Source organism: Aethalodelphis obliquidens, unplaced genomic scaffold, assembly GCF_003676395.1.
Source record: "Aethalodelphis obliquidens isolate GAN/ISIS:26980383/991018 unplaced genomic scaffold, ASM367639v1 scaffold60, whole genome shotgun sequence".
In the NCBI taxonomy this organism is placed as follows: Eukaryota; Metazoa; Chordata; class Mammalia; order Artiodactyla; family Delphinidae; genus Aethalodelphis; species Aethalodelphis obliquidens.
Genome location: NW_020838004.1, coordinates 11,570,283 through 11,592,293, shown reverse-complemented (window position 1 = coordinate 11,592,293; position 22,011 = coordinate 11,570,283). Strand labels below are relative to the sequence as shown.

At 35.5% G+C, this 22,011-nt stretch overlaps 1 protein-coding gene across 12 annotated transcripts in view; it reads right to left on the bottom strand.

The window, feature by feature from the left end:
• YAP1 (Yes1 associated transcriptional regulator) overlaps positions 1-22,011 on the bottom strand; it is a 108,334-nt gene that overhangs the window by 53,574 nt on the left and 32,749 nt on the right. For all 12 annotated transcript variants that reach the window (XM_027087828.1, XM_027087819.1, XM_027087830.1 and 9 more), the window contains exon 3: positions 5,032-5,147. In XM_027087828.1, the coding sequence (XP_026943629.1) occupies positions 5,032-5,147 (116 nt within the window). The remainder of the gene's footprint in view (positions 1-5,031; positions 5,148-22,011) is intronic.

Sequence of the window (22,011 nt, the reverse complement as noted above, 5' to 3'; positions counted from 1 at the left end):
TTTGACCCATGAGAAGAAAACCATATTTATATTTAACACTCTTATCAACACTCTCACGCTTGGAGAATCTATGTGAAACTAAAAGCCAGAAGACAACGCATGACTTGCGTAAGAACCAATGATGCATATTTGATGATAAAAAGCTTACAGAGATAAACATAACCCTAAAAAATAGTGTGGTAACAGATTTAAAAACTTATTTTAAATGAAGTAACAGTAATTACCAGGCAATGTAAACTGATTACACTGTAAAATATCAGATCAGATCACATTTACTTTTATATATTCAATATATTATACCAAGCACGGTATATTGTTAATACTAATTTCTATGTACCCATCACTTTATATAGATTGTGTCATTTAATCTTCACAATAGCCCTATAAATTCAGTGTTACTATTATTATTGTCACCCCGTTTTCCAAGTGAAGAAATGAGGCACAGGTAGATATACTCACTTATCTAAGATCTCATAGTCAGTTAAGTGACAGAGCTGGGATTCAAACCCATGTCCACCTGACCCCAGAGCCCTTGATCTTAACCCCTATTCTAAATTCCTTCTCAGTTCACTCCAAAGGTGAAAAGTAGAACTTAGAAGTTTGTGAACTACAACACATGAAGTAAGAATTATCAACTCCTAAAACCTGTGGTCCGCTGTGCAACTTCCCATACATCCTTACCTCTTCTGTGCTTTTTAAAGTTAAGAAACTCATATCAACTTTCTACCTGTTATTTTCACATTTCACATCTGTCCTATGTCATATTTTCCTTGGTAACAATCTCTCTTTCCCATTTGGTCTTTGGTCCTCTGACACAGATTACACAAAGCAGAAGTAATACGGCAGGCAAATATCAAGGAAGCTCTGTACTACCCACTCTGCTTGCTTCTGAATATTTTCCCCACTGCAATGGAGGTGCTTAGCAAATTCTTCCAACACACATCACCTTCCATGATCAAGAGGGCATTTTCTCCACCCATCTTGATATATTTCCTAGGAATTCCATGCAGGTTTTCATAATGGGGAAATCAGAAAGTGCTGCATTGGTAGATCTGGGCATTAGTCAAAAATAAATGCCAGACTTAAAACATGAAAATAATGAATCCCTTAAAATGTATCTATAACAAGACATCTGACTTTGGATTGTTAGCAAAGGTAAATTTTAAAAAAGCAGACAACTGGTCTCATTGATTTTGTATAATTTAAATCAAGGTTTACACAATTTTTAATGGTCCTAAACAGTCACCAGTCCTTTGGCACCAAGTTATTTCTGGATTATCACAGAGTATATTTTCTTGACTTTAATGCTGCTTTAAGATTCAGCAATCTTGTGGGTCACTGTTAACAAGCTACTAATAAAAAACTTAACATCTTCATATAAATAGAGCTGGTTAAAGGAGAATTACCACTTTTCTCTCCCCAAGTCCTTATCTTCTAATGTCTAAAACAAAAACCACTACTGTTTACCCAACTCTTAGTATGCAGAACTATTTTATATAGATCCCAAGCATGCATCAAAAGGCTACTAATGTGCTATAAGCATAATACATTTTTAATATAACTTGTAAAGGGCAACATCAAGTAATTTAACAGAACAGGGTTTGTGTATACTTTTATATGTGTGTATATAGTATTATATATTTTAATGTAAAGTAAAATAGAACTATTATCTTACTAAATTATTCAAATTTCCTTTAATAATTTTCTTTTCCTCACTTTTCAAATTCCTTTCACAAAGTTCACTGTCTTGTCAATTAAATGGACAGTTAAAGAATATAAATTTCTTCCTAGGATCAAGTAAGGAACCCCCTCCAGGTGCAGCTTTGTTTTAAGTGATTTCTCAATTACATATATTTAGAAATTTGGCCAATTACAAATCACACATCTCCAGTCTAGCAATGAAATTCATCATTTCAACCTCATATTTTGAAAAAGGACTTATAAAAAGCAAAAGTAAACTAATCATTTTTGCTAAACCAAATCTGAGTGAAATAAATTGGATTTCATAAAATCTTAGAACTGGAGGAAATCTTAAAATATTATTCAGTTCCATTAAAAATTATGCAGAAAACTGGAGAGTCTGGAGAAAATACAGTATTTTAAAGGAAAGTGGCCTGATTAGAAATAATTAGAACAGAACACAAAGCTGGACTCAAATATTTGAATGAGGAGAGTTTTTTAAAAAGACTAACACTAGAAAGTTCTTGTTAAAATAATTAATGATAAAAATGTAAATCAAGCTGCATTTAGCTTGATTAACCCAGTAAAGTGCTTCAAAAGAGCTGTGTACCTTCCTCTTTTATTCAAAGGCTTCAGATTACCAGGTTCAGAAGGCATTCCCTTTAGGGTGAAAATTGTCTGTAGACACCCTGCTTAACTGGAAACAGGCTTGCTGCTTTGTTACAGTAAATACCCTGGAAATTTATTTATATACCCTCACAATTCTTGCTCACTGGCTCCAGGCTCTAAAAACTCAGAAGATTATTTTCCAAGCACAGAGGAGCATCAATTTTGCTGCTTTTCTCAAGGAGAAATCCTTGACTGAGAGATAAGATCATTTTCTCTTAAAGCTATTTGAGAAATCATGCTGTGTAACCTCAGTGGAGAATGCACAGCCGCCAAACTCCATGGGTTTGTTACAGATGGATAAGGACAAGACCCTGGGTTGAACCCTTATTAAAATGACATTATGGCTATAACTTTATGTGAACATGAGGTTATCAAGATTATAGTTCCCATGACATTCATTCCCAAGCATTTCAACACCATGTAGAAGTCTTCTATTTGTTTTTAAATAGTCACTCAATGTTTCTCAGATGTGAAGTGAGACTAATAACAGCACCTAACTTAAATGACCATTATGAGAATTGAATGAGATTGTACAAAATGACCTCATCAGGAAGCCTGACATATAAACAGGGCTTCCTATTATTATTTAATACCTTCTACTACCATTTAAACATGCTCAAGTCTCTTTCGGGGTGGCTTTTCCCATTTCAGGTCCTCCCTCCAACTCTCTCTGTCTCATACAATGCCCCCCCCACCCCGCTACCCACCCACTACAATCGTGCTTCTTGCCACTTTACTCAAACTGTTCCTGCCAGTCACCTCTTTTATTAATATACAGCAGTAAGCATGTCTATTAATTTATATGCAGTATATAAAAACACATTTCATATTTTATAAAACGCAGAGCTGAAATAAAAGATACACAAATATTCTAAAATCCATTAAAACCAATTTGATATATACTTTTGGTTTTAAACATAAATCTGAACACAAATTCTCCCCATTTCCTTAGACCATTACTATTAGAAAATTTAATAGGAAAAACATAAACAAACCAATGTTCTAAAAGAATCATAATCAACCTTTTAGATGCAAAATGCCTAATCTTTCAAAATAAAATTTATATTAATGAGTTGTTTGTTACTAATTTCCCAGGTATAGTTTTTGATGGATTATGACAAAATAAAAAATGTGCGTCATCTTCTTCGGAGTATAAATACGAAGCAGCTTTCAGAACTTTTATTTGGAAATTTGATAATCAAAAAAATGGTTGTCAAGTAAAAATATCAGTCAATAAATACTTGCATAATTTTTTGCTTTTGAAAAATTTTAACTCAAGTGTCACATATAAAACAGGTTCTGAGGATAAGTAAATGTACTGATATTAAAATTAGCTAAAATGGAAGATAAAATGGAAGATTATATAAACTCTTCAAGAGTTTATATAAAGAAACTTTATGACAAGAGAAGCTCAGTCACGAATCTTGCCTTGACTTTCATTTTCTTGAATCCTTTCAAGTGTTCAACCCACCAAAGGCAAGAACATAGAGTTAATGCAACAGCAAAAACATTCTCACACATTGTCACCATCTTTAAGGGCAGAAGGACATTTCAAATTTTGTGACCTTTCCTGGTCAAGGAATCCTTGTGACAATGAACTGTACCACCCTCTCCAACTCTACCAGTCCCTTTCCAAAGGCTGCTGTTTAAGAAAATCTACAGTGCAGCTTCCAATAATATCATGTTGATCAGTTTATTGGGTAGGGAAGATGGATGGGCTGTGAAGGAGGAAGCCATTAAGGCCACTAGGGCTGCCAATTACAGCTGCCATCTGTGCCCTGACCCAGGACACTCAGTAAAGGGGATAAAGTGTGTTTGTGTGTGTTTGGGTGGGGTAGGGGAATGGTCAGAAATCCAGCCCAAATGCTCAATCCTTGATGCCAGGCATAGGGCTGCATCTTCCCAGAGGAAGGGGTACCTTTTCCTAACATGCACAAAGATGCATAATGGGTAGCTATGGCCTTGGGCCCATGTAACAAAGAAGAAGCCAGACAATTATCTAACTGACCTAGGGAAGAAGGAACTAAAGATTTACTTAGTATCTACTCCGTACTAGAACTGTAATATAAACACTTTATATGTATTATATGATTTCCTTTAATATCTTCCTCTCTATAATAAGGGGCATGACCACTACCCATTATATAGATGAGAAAAACGGCAGATTTAAGTAAACTGCCAAATAGGAGACAGAAAAAAAATTTATACTCAGGTTTATCTTCTGTGAAAAAGGTGGAAATGTGTTAAATAACATGTACCAGCCCTAAGAAAGATGCTTTGAGCTTTATAAGTTGCTACCTTCCAGTTATTCTCAAGGTAGAACAAACATCCACTTTAAGAGGTGAGTTAAGAACACCACAGCTTGGCTTCCCATCCAAACCACAAAAGGAAGAGGGAAACTTCAACTCTAAGAGACACAAGAAAGCGGCACAATAAAACACAAGCATGTCAAAGTTAACCAAACTAGGAATTTGAGATATTCACTTCAGAACTGAAACTTTAAAATCTGCTGCCTTTCAGCAGGTTATTTGAAATAAGATAAGTTTCCCTTATGAAAGTGGATAGAAAATAACCATCATCCATGCTCCAGTTTCCTTAAAAGAATAACTACTATTTTCCACAGAAAGTTTTATCAATGCACGAGCATTACTTGGTGTGCTCTAATTACAGCATTTCACTCACCTGAGGCTGAATTCATCATGTTCTGCTGCACTGGTGGACTGGTAGGGGATGTAACGTTCATCTGGGAGAGCATGGCCTTCCTGGGGTCCTGCCATGTTGTTGTTTGATCTATGTGACTGAGACAAAACATCCACTGCATTAGACAACAAATACGAGGCCCTAAAAACAACAACCTCACTTATCAACATAGGGTAGCTCTATGAAGCAGTAGGCAAAGGATTCTAAATTAGCTCTGTAAAAGCATACAGTCTTGTCACCTCACTGCTCTCACCCTTCCTCTGCAACCTTCTGTCATCCTTATATCTCTGAACTTTCCCCTCTTAGATCTTGCAAGTGCAAAATTTGAAAAAGTTATGTCTGGAGTTTTAAGTGAAGGGAAACCATTTTCACCTAGCAGACAATTATTATCTGCTTCTAATTTAAAGATAAAATGTGATTTATAAATTAATCATCTATAACAGTAGTCATATGAGCAAAACCCAAAATTCATAAGGGAATCACCCACTTTTTTCCTTCTAGAGCTATAAATGCCAATTAACATATAATTTTAAGACCTAAAACCCTTTACACTGAACAAATAAATCATGAAAAGATGAAGTCTTATTATAGTACATATTCCAAAGCCAAAACAGAATTACAAACTTGATTGTTTCCTGTGACTGCTGAAGGCCTTTGTTATTTGCTAAACAAAACATTTAAACAGTTTCTACATACTGTTAACGTACTGCAAAATATCTTACACACATGCATATAGATGTCTTCATCTATAAAAATGGGGAAGAAAACACCTAAAAATTATATGAAATATGTGACTACAAGGCATCTTGCACAGTATTTGGCATATGAGCATTCAAAAAATATAGTTTTCTTCCTCCAGCAAAGAGTAATTGTTTCGCTGAAACAAAAACTAAAAATATTATACCCATGAAACCACCTGAAAATTTTTCTTGAAGAAATAGCCAGGGAAGTATTCAAAGATTTATGCGAAGTTCTCTTCTGTATAATTAATAAAAGCAAAAATCTAAAAGTAGATAACATCTAACCAGAGGGACTAATTAAATCTTGTTACATATAACGTACTATATTGCAGCTATTGAAAATATTTTAGAATAATATTTAATAGCATAGAAAATATTCATAATACAGCTTTTAAAAGTAGATTGTAAAACAATTGAGGCTAATTGTTTAAACGTGTGTGTACTGAAAACACATGGGAAGGATAGACATCAAAATGTTTTAAGTGTTTAGATGGCAAAATTACAGAACTGTTTAATAATAGGAAAACCTAGAAAGACAATCATGAACTCATTATCTTTGAAATGGGGGAGGGAGGGCATTAGAAATAAGTTATTAAAAAAAACCCTCAAGGGCTTCCCTGGTGGCGCAGTGGTTGAGAGTCCGCCTGCCGATGCAGGGGACGCGGGTTCGTGCCCCGGTCTGGGAAGATCCCACATGCCGCGGAGCGGCTGGGCCCGTTGAGCCATGGCCGCTGACCTGCGCGTCCGGAGCCTGTGCTCCGCAATGGGAGAGGCCACAACAGTGAGAGGCCCACATACCGCAAAAAAAAAAACCCACAAAACCCTCAAATCATTTTCTCTATGGCTGTTTAAATTTCAAATCTGATTTCTCTCTTCCTGACTCATCCCATGATAAATACCCATGTAAATAGTAAAGGAAATGACATCCTGTCGTTAATTTTCCTGAAATGGAACCAGAATGCTCTCTCATCAATAATGTTACCATATCAATAACACAGTAAAAAAGGATCTTAGACTCTGGCTAGAATGGACCTTAAATATTATCTACTAGAGATGGGAGAATTCTTTTTCCTAAGCAAGCAGAAAGAAGATGAAAACAGGGGGGTAAAAACTGTGGAAGATTTGTACACTTGGGAATGACAATTGAAGGCTATCACAGACCAACTAAAAATGCTAAGAGAGAATATTTATTTAGTAGAGTATATAGTCTCTCAAATATCACCTTATCAGCACTTCTTTACCAGTCATATATGCTTTTTAGCAGTTGCACTAGCACTGCTCAGGTCTAGACAATACAGGCAAAACCTCGTACAAGTGTATATGTAAACACCTCATTCTAAAAGATCACATCCTTATCAAGCTCAGTTAAGAGTTTATTCCTTTTCCATCCTCCATGTGAGCCACTGAACAAATTAAACCCTAAAATGTTTCCTATTCAGTGCTTCTCATGCTTACAGATATAAAGCAATACACGATAATTAATACAGTCATACTGAAGGAAAGAAACTTGAAACCTGTAAGACAACCAAAATTTAGGGAAATGTTTCTGTTTCTCACTGCCTGTTACAATGTTAAGAAACCAGGAAAAATGGCCAGTGATTCATTATTATTGGCTCTTAAATATGAATGAAATTGTGTGCCACCTGCCTACTCCTTGTCTCCAGTACTTCTTTTTTTTTTTTTTTTCCGGTACGCGGGCCTCTCACTGTTGTGGCCTCTCCCGTTGCGGAGCACAGGCTCCGGACGCGCAGGCTCAGCGGCCACGGCTCACGGGCCCAGCCGCTCTGCGGCATGTGGGATCTTCCCAGACCGGGGCACGAACCCACGTCCCCTGCATCGGCAGGCGGACTCTCAACCACTGCGCCACCAGGTAAGCCCTCCAGTACTTCTTAAAATCTGTTACCTTTATGAGGGGTAAAAGAGAAGAGAGAAGCAAGTTCTGGATTCTGACTCTTGAAGGTTTTCTAAATATCTAAAAGGTTTCTCTGAAAACTAACCAATTATGTAAATCATATTAATCCATTTATAACTAGCTTGCAGTCCACTTGAGGGTTTAGGACCCTATTCTGATGACTAAATGACCATATTCCAATAACAAGCACATGAATGTTCCCAAATAGTGGAGCCAATCTGTAAGTCTGTTCTTAAGGCGTCTTTCTCCTTTAAATAAATTAGTGTTTTGAATATAATGCAGAGAATGTATAGTTTTACTGCTCTCATAAAAGTGATTATTTTGCTGAAATACTACTAAGTGTACAAATGCTAAAATTTCTCCTCCTGAAAAGGCTTCTGTTGAACCTCAGTAAGTTAGTTTAGAGCCCTATAAAGCTACCCTATGTTACTTCAGCTAATGTCCCACTTACTCAAAAAAGATCTACATTTTTTTAAGGAATAAATATGCCATTATTTAAACTGTCCCAACTCTAAAAGCATGCAACCATCTAGATGCTAAAGGGAATGTGAAATAAAATTAGCTTTAGAGTTTTTGTCTTCACTTTTTCTATAAGATTAAATCATGAATACTGTTTTATCCTAAAAAGTCAATTTGCAGAAGTATACCCCAAAATATCCAGTCTTCCTTATCATAAGAATGAAAATCTTTATAAAAACATTTCATAGGACAAAGAACTATTTTTGCTTAGACAAAATAAATAGTTTGCTAGGCCTACTCTTCCCCCAGATATTTGCACGGGACCTTCCCTCATCTCCTGGTCTTTGCTCAAACGTCTTACTCTTAGTGAGGCCTTCCGTAGCCATATCATCTAAAATCCACCCTATTTAAACTTCTACTCCCTCTTCTTTGCTTTATTTTTGTTTGATAATCCTTTATCATTATCTGACACATAATTTACTTATTTTGTTTGTCTATTTCCTCAAACTAACAAGCTCTAGAGAAAAAGGGACTTTTATCCATTTTATTAACTACTGTATCTTCAATGATTAATAAAGTGCTTGATAAATATTTGTCAATGAATTAATGAAAAGAAAGCTGTTTTCTTTTTGCCCTAAGAACATCAAACTTTCTCCCAAAGTCCTTGTCGCCTTACTGACTTTATCAATACCCACCTTCTTTTCCAAAAATGTAATTGCAGGTAAGGATTCTAGACCCACTAGAAATAGTAATAAGGAGATTATTGGTGACACTGGCAAGAGCAGCTTCAGTGGCATGATGGGGGTACAGTGCATAGGAGGTAAGAAAACAGACAGAATTAGTTGTGTACAAAACCACAAATGGATGGATATGAATTTTTGTTTTTTTCCGGAGGAAGAAACTCAACTGTTTAAATGTGAATGAAAACAGAGTAGCTGAAGATGTGCTAAAGGATCAATGAAGAGTTATAGTCATCCATTAGAGAGTGAGAAGGAACAGAATGTAGACACTGCTTCCACTGTAAGGAGGTGAGGAAGAAAGGATAGGGTAGAAGCAAATAATTTCACTGGTTGGTCAAAGTTGATCGCATTCTGGTGTGAGGACTTCTACTCTCTTATCGAGAGATATAGCATTAAGAGGATTAAGGAGGCTGGCATTATTGGTACCTCCACTATGAAAAACTGAGGGACTTGCACAAGGTCACATATCCAGTACACAACAAGACTACATCTGGCACCCAGGAATTCTGAAAACAATTTCTGTACTAGACATACACATGAAAAGGACAATATTCAAAAATGTAAATTCTTTGTAATATACATTGAATAACAAATAATTGCATAAATACTAAAGAGGGAGTATAATAAAAAGGCATGGTATTGAAGATTCAATAAAAGAATTTACAAAATTTACAAAATATTACAAAACAGAGTTTCTATTACTACTAGAATATAAGCTCCTTGAAGAAGGTGTACCTGGGAGAGTGCCTGGTACATAGTAGGGCTCAATAAATAGTAAACGCAATGAATATTAGAGCAGTGTGCATTATTTAAGAATGTAGGTGATTAAGAGTTCACATAAATGCTAATCAGAGAATGGGCTGAAAAGAATTTTCACTTAAACTACAGATTCTAAAAAAGGTCAAATTATAAATAACAGAATCAAAATATACAAACCAAGGAGATAAAATTAAGCAAAACTCATAAACAGTATTTTCAGAGTTAAAAATATGAGTGGTTATATATAACATAGAAAATAATTTAAAATTTAGTTTATCTTGTTCCTAAGAATAGTCTAGCTGCTGAACTTACTACAGGAAAATAGATAAGTGTGAAATTCTCCAGCCCCTTCAAGATATGTAAATAAATTATTCTTTCCTATTACTTTGGAAAAGAAAAGGTGATTGGATTTATGACCAAGATAAACCCTATGATCTTACTCTGGAGCAGCTAAGACTGGGAAACAATGAACCTTTCAAAGTTTAGACTGATGAAACATAAGCAGCTGTACTTTGACCAAGGTCCACGTCCAGCAGCAGTCTCTCCTGCGTATACAGAGCCACCTCTCCTGTTGGCTTTTGTCTTTTACTTTATACTACAGAATCTGGCCTTACGTATTGGATGACTTAGCAGAATCCATGTAGAACCAAAAAAGGGGCAAAAATCTAAAGTGAATCATTAGTAAACTGACGTTTTGCATAATCCCACAAAAGTTAATTGAGGCTACAGTATATAGAAATATTTGAAGCGCTTTATATCCTCCTGTGAGATGTGAACCTTATGAAACTCAAACGTGGGCAGGGAATATAAGGAATTCTGATCTTATAAAGAATAACAATATTACTGTCACATCTTCAAATTATGGGGAAATCCATAAGATCATGAAATGCTACCTGAAGAAGCTACAATGGGGAGACCCAAAGATCTCATCTCTCCAGGACCGATGTTCAACAGGAAGATGATACCATGCTATTGTTTCATGAGTCTCTCACAGAGATTGAACAAAATAATCACTTACTACAATTTATTTTTATTTTTTAAAAATTTATTTATTTGTTTTTGGCCACGCTGGGTCTTCACTGCTGTGCGTGGGCTTTCTCTAGTTGCAGCGAACAGGGGCTACTCTTCGTTGCGGTGCGCAGGCTTCTCATTGCGGTGCCTTCTCTTGTTATGGAGCACGGGCTCTAGGCGCTCAGGCTTCAGTAGTCGTGGCTCGCGGGCTCTAGAGAACAGGCTCAGCAGTTGTGGCGCACGGGCTTAGTTGCTCCGTGGCATGTGGGATCTTCCCCGACCAGGGCTCGAACCTGTGTCCCCTTCATTGGCAGGAGGACTCTTAACCACTGCGCCACCAGGGAAGTCCCTTCCTACAATTTGTTAAGAGTAAGTGATATGCCCAAGAGCAGCGGAATAGTATGCAGCAGAAATGGGATTTAAACTCAGGAATGAGAACTGATGCAAAAATCTGCACTCTTTGTACTATATCAGACTTCCTTTTATGCTGTGAGAGTATTTTGGATGTTGTTTAGATTTCTTAAGACTAACCTCTACATCACTACTTACCTGCCTCTAATCCCTACAATAATGAAGTACAAGGAGACAAAAATCTCTGCAACAACACTCAGTAGACCAAACACCCAGTCACACATAGCCAGGATTAAAATAAATGTTTTTTACCTTCTGGCTCAGTGTTCTTTTCACTTTACCTTATTGGTCTCTAAAGAGGAAGAGATTTTCTAAAATGATAATCTGCCATTTGCAGAATAAAATTTTTTCAGGGAATGTAATTCAAAAAGAGAATCAGAATCCTTTTAAATGCTTCCTTGTTTAATTCGCCAACTATTAAGACTATTCCAAGACCAGCAAATGAGCTCTACCATCAGAACAGAAAGTTGCCTTTATTATAAAAATGCACAATCATTAGAGGTGTTAATGATCAGTTACCTGACGGCACTCGTAAAGAGACAAATTGGTTATGGGGATATTATGCCTACCATTTCTACTCACTTAAATTGGTGGACTGCAGCTCTAAAGTTACACTGGTTTTTCTCCTTCCTACTTTGTTTCTTACTTTAGAAACAAGATTATTGGCACCGGTATAAATTAATATACAGATATGATAATCTGCAAGTTGCTTCCCTATCTAGGCATTGTCTTCCTGTTATAATGTAGTGTCTAATTTCCTAAGAAAGTAATTCCTCAGAATCTAATAAAAGTAACTCTCCCTACTATTAACTTCAACAGATATTGTCACAATGGCACATAAACATTTTAAGAAAGGAGTGAACCCACTTTGGAAGTGGGTCATGGAGAGATGGCTTAGATAATGTATTACTAAAAAAAAAAAAAAATCCTTTATGCAAATCAAGTGTTATCAACGCTATAATCAACAGCTATATAAGCTTAATATGAGTATCTGATTCTTTTGAAATATCTGCTACATTTCTTAAGACTACTGTTCTTCCTCAGGTAATCTTTTCCCCAGCTGGCCCATAAAACAGCTGGGGAAAAGATTTCTACCTTACCTTTTCAAGACCCAGATCCCTCCTTTCAGAAGTCTTTGGAATAGTAAGAAAGCAGACATAGATTCAAATCCCAGTCTCAAATTTGCCAACGATAAACTGGGTTGTACAGGCAGGTCGTTTAGACAAATGGTTTCATCTTCGTTAAAATAAGACTGATTTATTTACTTACTTCCCAGGGTTTTGAGAATTAAATTCAATAGCATACACAAAAGCAACTAGTACTGTGGCTCCCAGTACACAAAAGCCTCTCAAATATTTCTCCAGACTTCATTCCTGTGCTAGTCCAATAGTATTTAAAATAGGAAAAACTTCATGGTAGACAGGTTAAGTCAAGAACATGTTTAAGAATGAGATGACTTCAGTTAAGTGAGAATGACAGGTCTGGGGCTTTAAGAGCTCTGAAAAAGAGTCTGGTTTCCCCTGATAGACGATGAAGAGATGCAGTAGACACTATAGGTTTCAGGGTAGGAAACAATGTTTCCGGACCATTAGTTCAACTTGCACAAGGCCATCAGCTTAGAATAAGAAGGAACCATGCAGGTACGACCATACTGGCTCCCAGGAAAAGAGCAGCAAAATAATTTGGGAGTAAAAGAATAATCTCATTCATATAACCAAATGTCTTAAAATATTCATTGTGAAAAATCACTCCATACAAATTTTTTTTTTTTATTTAAGCCATAAAATGGTCAACTCTATCCACCTAAACCAAGGCAAAGAAAAAGCTACACTTCTTATGAACCAGGCAAAGCACATCCCAACAAATGCTAAGGTGCTCTTCAAATTCTTTGTTGTATGTTTCATCTATCAAATACTAAATGCATAACCCTTACTTAAGGGATACAGAGCAACGTAATGGGAAATGAGTTTTGTAGTGATAGAAACTACTGATGACTATCTCTACCCTCAAAATTTAGGATAACCTTATGCTACTCATTAGTGAACGTATTAGAGAATTAAAGTAATGTAGTTTTAGTAAAATAATTTTAGTGATTAACATTGATACTGACAAAGTTTACACACCTCAAGGAATGGATAACTAACAATTTCCCTTACATCCCTACTCCTTAAAGAGTGTGGGCCTTGAGCCAGCAGAACTGACAAAACCTGTGAGGAAGCCTGTTAAAAATGTCAGGGTCTCCTCAGGCTCCACCCAACACACTGATTAAGAATCTGTAGCTTAACAAGATCCATAGGAGATCTGTATGCACATTAAAAGTTTGAGAAACACTGCCTTAGACACTACTTGATCACCTATGCTGTGTTTTAAGTATGACTAATGCCTGGAGGGTAAATATTCTGTATATGTATATGAAGAACTACATGGTATAGATATTACAGTTAAAGCAAAACCAATAACCTGTGGTAAAAATTCAAAGTTTAATTTGCATCATTACTGCAGAAGGGTACACTGAAATCTACTAGCCACTGACTGTAGCACTGTAAGTGTATTCATTTACATCACAAGGAAACAGCATTCTCACAGTTACATCACTGGTGATAGTTCTCTACTCTTTCATGCCTACTCTGAATTTAAAACAAAACAAAAAGCACTGCAGCTTTTCAAAAACTGATTTGGTGTTGTACTGATAATTTTTATTTAAAGCAACAGTTCTCAATTTAGAAATTGGGGGAAGGGCATTTTTCGTTTTCACAGTCTTACAAATATACAATGGGGAGAGGGTACTGGATGCTAGGTTTCCTGCAATGCAGTAGATGGTCTTCCACAACTTTGAATGTCATGCCACACATTCTAAAAAGCCAAATTTTACACAGAACTCCATTTTATACATAGACAAAGTATGTTTTGCACAATTTTAGTTACATACCAAATTTTTCTGGAAGGCAATCAATTACACTTAGTTTTGTTTGGAAATCTGTTAACAGTATATACTTTTTGGATAACCACATTATCACAGCAATGCCCTCTTGGTATTTTAGTTACCAACTCAACACACTTGATCTTTATTCAAAACTGTCATGTTCATGGCAATTTTAGGTACAGATGCAGGCACTTGACTACTTTATTATAGCTTCAAATATAGAATACCCAAAGCATTTATAAATTAATATACATGCTATTTTTATCATAAATTTCTTTATTTCTCCTCCATATTGCATAATTCTGATATAATGTTGACTTTTAAAAATTATGTATGTAGTTAAATTGTTACATATGAATTTCATTTTAGGATACTTTCCCAAATATTTATTACTAAAAGAGGCTGATGAGACTGACAGGGATAAGAGCCACTGCATTAAGAGACCATTAAACTATCAATATAAATAGAGAGCATTTTTATATCATAAGTCTAAGATGTCTTTCCCATCAGATCATGAATTTCTGGAGGGTAAACGATCTCAGCCTCCCTTTCTACATTTCATACATGAACACAGTGCTTTGCATAAGTGCTGAATAACCTGTCTGATGAATTGAAAGCTTATTCTACCGGGTTATTCTTTAACCACCAAGGAATACTGTGACCTAAATCCTAAATGGAGTCAATATGTATGGTTTATTCCCTTTTCATAATCCACTTTTGAAAATGTTTTTCTTCTAAACTGTAAAACCTACTTTTCACAAAATCCCAACAATGTAGTCCTAAATTGGTTGTACTTCACAGTTACCTAACAAATTGGTTCTTTCCAACTCTGCCAAGATTCTGTGACATCAGATGGCACAAACTGGTCATAAGAATTTAACATAATTTACAAACTAAACCAACGGAAACTTTAAAAAATTACATCTGACAAATGTTTAATCCCTAACACACCTTTCAGACCTTGTGTTGAAATAGGGGAAAACCAAAATTAAAAAAAATTTTTTTGGCAATAGTGACTTGCTTAGATAGATCCTTTGACAAAATGCGTCTTTGTGAACTTATCTTTTGCTGCTTGGGCCTGTAATTGTGGGAACTGTGAGAAGTTCCTAATTCTTCCCAATAAAGCTAAACAAAGATGAAATGATAGAAGTGTGCCCTGTTTTTATGCTTATAGAAAACTGGGCAACCAAATCACCACCATTCCTCAAGAAGGTGAGAACCTTTGTACTGAAGTATATGTAAGACCACAAAACCTAAGTATCTAATGAGAAGCCAAGTGACCAAACTAAAGAATTCTTTTTATCAAGCAAAGCTGACTTTTAGGAAACAACAAAAAATAAGAATAAAACCGGATAACCAGGAATAACACAAAATAGATATGAAAAATGTTTTCATTTAAAAACTTCTGTTACTGCTGTCATGCCCTCTAAATACTATGATGGCAGGACTGGTTCTAAAATTTAGAAGCATGGGCAGTCAGCCCAGATTTATTGCTCACTTATCAAGCCCATGTTTGTTGTGCAAGTGTTATTTATAGAGTCACATGCTAGAGGCTGTTCCCAAGCTAGCCAAACCTACACGCTTAATTGACCCTAGGAACAATGATACATTATTCAAGCTAATCCTTCTATGAGCTACAGTTCCTAAGCCACAACCATATGCTTTTTATATTTGTATATGTCTACCATGAACTATTTTTAGAACCCTCAAAAGTTAAGAGATATACACATACTATAATTTCTTGATAAGGATGAGAAAACTTACACACTTTGCTTCTATGACAACAGTTTTTATAATTACTGGAAACCAATATCTTATATTGAACTGTAAATAACTGGACTATCACTAAAGGCTTAAAGATGGGTTAAAATTATGAACAAGTGTAGGCAGAAACACATAAAAGCAAACGTGACAATTGATTATACTCTGCTCTACAAATTGTATAACCACACTGCAATCTGACCCTATAGCCTTAGGTTGAATAAAATTAGTATTTGCTCACAAGTATGAAATCAATTTAAACACAAACTTAACCATGTTGCCATATAAGAGTGACATGCTTATATACATCTCCCCTTGGAAATTATTCCCTAAGGAAGGGATAGGATGGAGCAGTTATGAGAATAATGCCAAAGCTACAGTGGAGGCTTCTTAAAACACACACAGTTCTTTCAATCTTGATCCCACATGGCTTTTATCTGTAGTTACGTTCAGCAACATTCTTTCAATAATGACTGAGAACATTCTCCCCAAAAGTTCAAAAAAAAGTGTTCGTCCTTATTTCATGTTATAGAAAATGACAGATGTCATCACAGTATGAATTGAGGCTCATAATTTTGTTAATAGAACAAAGACCAGAATTCAAGTCTCTTGATTCTCAATTATAAGGTCTACCTAGATTCTTTCATAAGAGTCATCTTAAAAAAAGAAAGGAAAAAAGAAATGGCTGAATGGCAGAACTATGACCAAAAATTAAAAACAAAACAAAACGCTAAGAAATATTAAGACACAGAAAATCTATAAACATTATTCAAAATACAGTCCTGAAACCACTTGCATCACAATTACCTGGAAGACTTATTAGCTCCTCAGTATTTTTAAGCACAATAAGATTGGAGAATAATTTATCTAACATCTTTACATATTCTTTCATTATCTGAGATCCTTACATACAATAAGACATTTATTTACCATAAGAACTAGATGAGGAATACAATCTCTTCTAAAGATGGTTGATAATTTTCTCACATTCCACTGTTATCCTTAAAGTGATATTCCTCAGCAAATACTGTTTCAAATGAAACTATATGTCAGATGTCAAAAAGAAGTAACTTTCTTATACATGTTAAAGACCTTGGCAGTATCATCCTTTCATTTTATAATTGTCAGTCTAGGGGTAAAAAAAAAAACAAAACAAAACCCTGTGAAGGTAAGGAAACAAATCTGTTGAGTACCAACTCTCACCTCATCTACCACGACATGACTTAGGCCTGAGGCCCTCAACCAGGGACCAAGGAAGACAGGTTTAGGCAGTCAAACAAAGCTATAATCAGCCTTCTGCATCTCATCAGACGCAGTTGGCTTCCAAATAAGGATCTGTTCAGTCTGTTGGCTCATGTGTCTACCGTGAGGAAATCACATTAAATTACAAAGCTGGAACCATATTCATTGCATATTTATGGCTACATTCAAGTTTTCAACTGTTATCAACAGAACAGGGTTTCAGCCACCCAAAACATTAACACAGGATGAGTCTAACAGCCTAGGAAACATTTCCCAAGTGGTAAATCACCAGGAAAGCAGTTAACAATATCCACAATAAACACTTTTAAGCAAAGTAGGCAAATGGCACGACTTTTAACATAAACCCCAGGACCTCCTACCACCACCATTTTGATGGAAATGATACAATGAAAGAATCTTATATGTATATTTTATTCTTATATATGTATTTTCTTTTAATCACAAATTGCTTTAAACAATAGTTGGATAACACTGTAGAATGTCTTCAATCATCTAAAAACAATCTTACTGAAATTAGCAAAATAACTTGGGGAAGGACCCCAAAATCTAAAGCAGTTAAATTTATATACTCTACACCCCATTTTCAGAATGAATACATATAATGCACGTTGAACAATGAGAGATGGTTTCTATACAAATAAATAGTAAGCATAGAGTCTTAGTCTTAACTGCATTTCATTAAATGTTATATAAAACCTTTTAATTTCATGTCTTGTTATTTAATTGCAAGATGTCATTTTAGGGCATGCTGGTTGCTCGGATAACTGAAATTTTAATAATGCCTTCAGGGGTTCCACAAGGGGTTTCTCAGAACAGAAAGCAGGACACTGGTGGAAAAGTGCTACATTTATTATTTAACTTGAGACTTAAGGTACCCAATCTCAGTCAAGTCATTCAACTTTTCTGGACCTCACCTTCAGTAGCTGTGATATATGACAGGCCTCCATTTAATAAGAACCAATACTTCACTTTTTGAACACCTACTTTACAAAAACCAAGCATTTTATCCATATGACCATTTTCAAAGTAAATAAATATCTGATGGCAAACTTGGAAAAATTATCTTGAATGGAGTGATAGAACCACTTAGCTACATTAAGGTTACTGGTAAAACTAATAATAAATAAATGAATAAATTTTACGTGAAGGACTTTTGCAGGTACTAATAAGGTGGTTTGCCAGGCCTGTGTATTTTAAATGTGGCAAAAGGGAAGTAGGACTCTTTCATTCACGGCCAAGTAGACACCCAACCTTTCTTGCATCCAGTAAATTCTCTTTATATGGTCATGCCATGCTGCTAATTTTTTTTTTTTTAATTAAAGAAAATAAATGCTAGACAGTCATCCAACCCAGGTTTACCTTATTAGGTAGAGCTGACTTACATAGAATACTCAGTAGTCTATCTATACTAAATTTATAAATACAGATTAAATGTCTCCTTTCTGTCTCCTCTGGGCTTACTAAAAGAAGAAAAAAAACCCCACTTTATAAATTGCCTAGTTCACCAGAATCAGAACATTTTTGCTCAAGCTGAAAACTGGGATTCAACTTGGTTTTTCTAAGTTGCAACTGAAATGTGATCCTGTCAGTGCAAATACAGTTTTCTTCTTTGAACCTTCCAAGTTAAATGACTATGAAATTCAATTATACTATGAAATATATTAATACCTTTTTGAAGCCGATTTTTATGGATATTTGTAGAAAATGTTTCAGTCATAGTCATTAAAAGGAAATTAACAAAAAGGTTATACTGTAAACACTAAGTAACATGGTCACTTAGGGACTGTCTCAATCTGAGCCATGCCCGTAGGTCGAATCCTCACTTTCATGAAACATGCCCAAAGAGTAGTTTCTTAGGTATCTAGTTTTTAGGTATTTTTTGTTTGTTTGTTTTGTTCTTTTCTTTGAGAGTTCCTATGTACTCCCTCTACTCTGATTAAGATGAGAAATGCCCACCAGCTTACTGAGAAAAAATCCAAGGTCTAGGAATCTAAAAAGTTAATGAAGAGACTACTTACTAGATTAGGAGTTTTACTGAAATTCTCCTTCAATAACTAAAATGATTAATAACTGAAAAAGGGTCCCCAAAGCAGGAACTTAATTTGGTTATCTGTGGAACTCATTTTGTTAAACTTCTAATTCACATATAATGGACATATAGAAAATAACTGATTCTTTAACACAATATCAGAACATACTATTGGATTTTACGGTAAGACTGAAATACCTAAAGTATAAAATAAAGGTTTCTTTGTATCTTAAAAACAAAAACAAAAAAACTCCACCTCTATACAAGAGTTTTCATAAAACATTTTGTCCACTACAAGTTTGGGAAGGAGCAGCAGTTGAGTGGTAGAATGGGCTATAATGTCTGCATATTATGAATCACTTATATCTGTGAAATTGTGGAAAGTTTTTGTCACTATTGCTTAAGACTGACAAAACGGAGCTGTTGGACAAAGACAAACTATTAAAATGGTTTAAAGGATGGAACAGACTAGGCCTATTTGGAATGCTTCAGTCTATAAAGACGAAGTCCAAGTGGAGATATGATTAAAATCACAAATGGAAAGGAAAATTCCAAAGTTCTCAAAATATGAAAAACACTTCACACCTAAAGGAAAATTTCAGCCACCAATCACTATTTCATGCCTCCATGCCTTTGTTCATATAGTACCTTGGCCTTCAATTCCTTTTTCTCCCCCACTCCTCTCTTGTCAAAGGCCTTTGAGCTGGCTCAAATGTCAGCTCCTAGGAAGGTTTCCCTGGGCTCTCTCTGCCTCCACTCGACCCCTTAACAGGTCTAACTGCCCCCTCCTGCCTTCATGGAAATTTCTTTAGAATTACTACTATACTGATCAGAGGGGTTATTATGCGTACATGTTCTTCAATCTCCACTGTAATATACATTCATAAATGTTTTAAGGAACAAAAGAGGACATACATGGAATTTTGTACATTTATGAAGCCCTATGAAGTGTGAGGCATTATTTTTTTTGAAAAAGTACTAAACCACCATAACAAATATTATATTAAGGCAGAGAAAACATCTAAGAGTCTAAGAGTTTAGTTTCATTAGCATTAGGCCAAACTCTCATTCTATGAACATTTCAGATGCATAAATTGAAGTGGAAACACACCTGTATCAAGAGTTTTTATGTGATCAACCAAGTGGCATCAGCCAGAAGACCCAGTACTTGTCTAGAAGAGTTCCTCAAGATCTCAGAATTACTTAATCCAACAGACTCATATTACAGATGAGGAAAATGGCAAACAAAAGAAAAGAAGAGAAGAGAAAAGGAGAGAAAAAGGAAAAGAAAGAAATGCTGCTAGCTCAAGCAATCTTCAAAACCATGTAAAAGCCTTGCAAAAACCATCAACATGAGGCAGCATAAAAGATCCCAAATCTGCACAGCAAAAGACACTAGCAACAAAATGAAAAGACACCTATGGAATGGGAAAAAATATTTGCAAACCATATATATCTGATAAGGGGTTACTGTCCAAAATATAAAACTCAATAGCAAAAAACACCTACATAATCTAAATAAAAATGGGCAAAGGACCTTAATAGACATTTGTCCAAAGAAGATATACAAAGGTACATGAAAAGATGCTCAGCATCGCTAAACATTAGGGAAATGCAAATCAAAACCATGATGAGATATCACCTCATGCCTGTGAGTATGGCAAGCATTAAAAAGACAAGAGAATGCTGGAGAGGATATGGAGAAAAGGGAACCCTTGTGCACTGCTGGTGGGATTGTAAATTGATACAGACACTATGGAGAACACTATGGAGGTTCCTCAAAATATTAAAAGTAGAACTACCATATGATCAGGCAATTCTACTTCTGGGTATTTATCCAAAGAAAGCAAAAACGCTAACTCAGAAAGATATATGTACTCCCATATTTATAGCAGCATTATTTATAATAACCAAAATATGGAAACAACCTAAGTGTCCACTGATGGGTGAACAAATAAAGAAGGTGTGGTGTGTGTGTGTGAAAGGATATCCTGCCATTTGCAACAACATGGATGAACCCTAAGAGCATAATGCTAAGTGAAATAAGTCAGACAGAGAAAAACAAATATTGTTATGATCTCACTTATATGTGGAATCTTAAGGGAAAAAAGTCACAGAAAATTACATCAGCTTGTGGTTATCAGAGGTGGGGGGGGGGAGAATTGGATGAAGTTGGTCAAAAGGTACAAACTTGCAGTTATAAGATAAGTACTAGGGACGTAATGTACAACATGGTGACTACAGTTAACACTACTGGATGACACATATGAATGTTAAGAGAGTAAATCCTGAGAGTTCTCATCATAAGGAAAAAAATTTTTCTTTTTCTTTTCGTATCTATATAAGATGATGGACGTTAAGTAAACTTATTGTGGTAATTATTTCACAATATATACAAGTCAAATCATTATGCTGACACCTTAAACTTACACAGTGCTGCATGTCAATTATATCTCAATAAAACCGGGGAGGAAAATCCCAAATCTTTTGTTCTTTCAATAACCTGTTTAGGTCTGCTCTGTCTCATAAAACCTTCTTAACTACTTCAGCTCTTAATGATATTTTATTTTCCAAAATTGTTACAGTAGTTATAGCGTGTTACTTATCATCCAATCATTTAAACATTCAACTTCTTAACACTAAGCATGGTAGTAGGTGCAGGGTAAACATAGATGAATAGAAATGTTTCATGGTTCTGAGGGATTCTATGTCTCCTATAGGTTGTGTGTTTGGTATGTTTTAACTCACCAACCAGATGATGTTTAAAATGTTTACAATTGTTTGCTTATTGTTCATAAACAAAACATTTATTTTCCTTTCTTGTACACTACATCAAGGCAGAGAATAACAAACTCGAGTTACTGATTGGGAGGAAAGAAATCCAGAATATTCATTTTACACACACATACACACACACACACACACACACACACACACACACACACACACACACA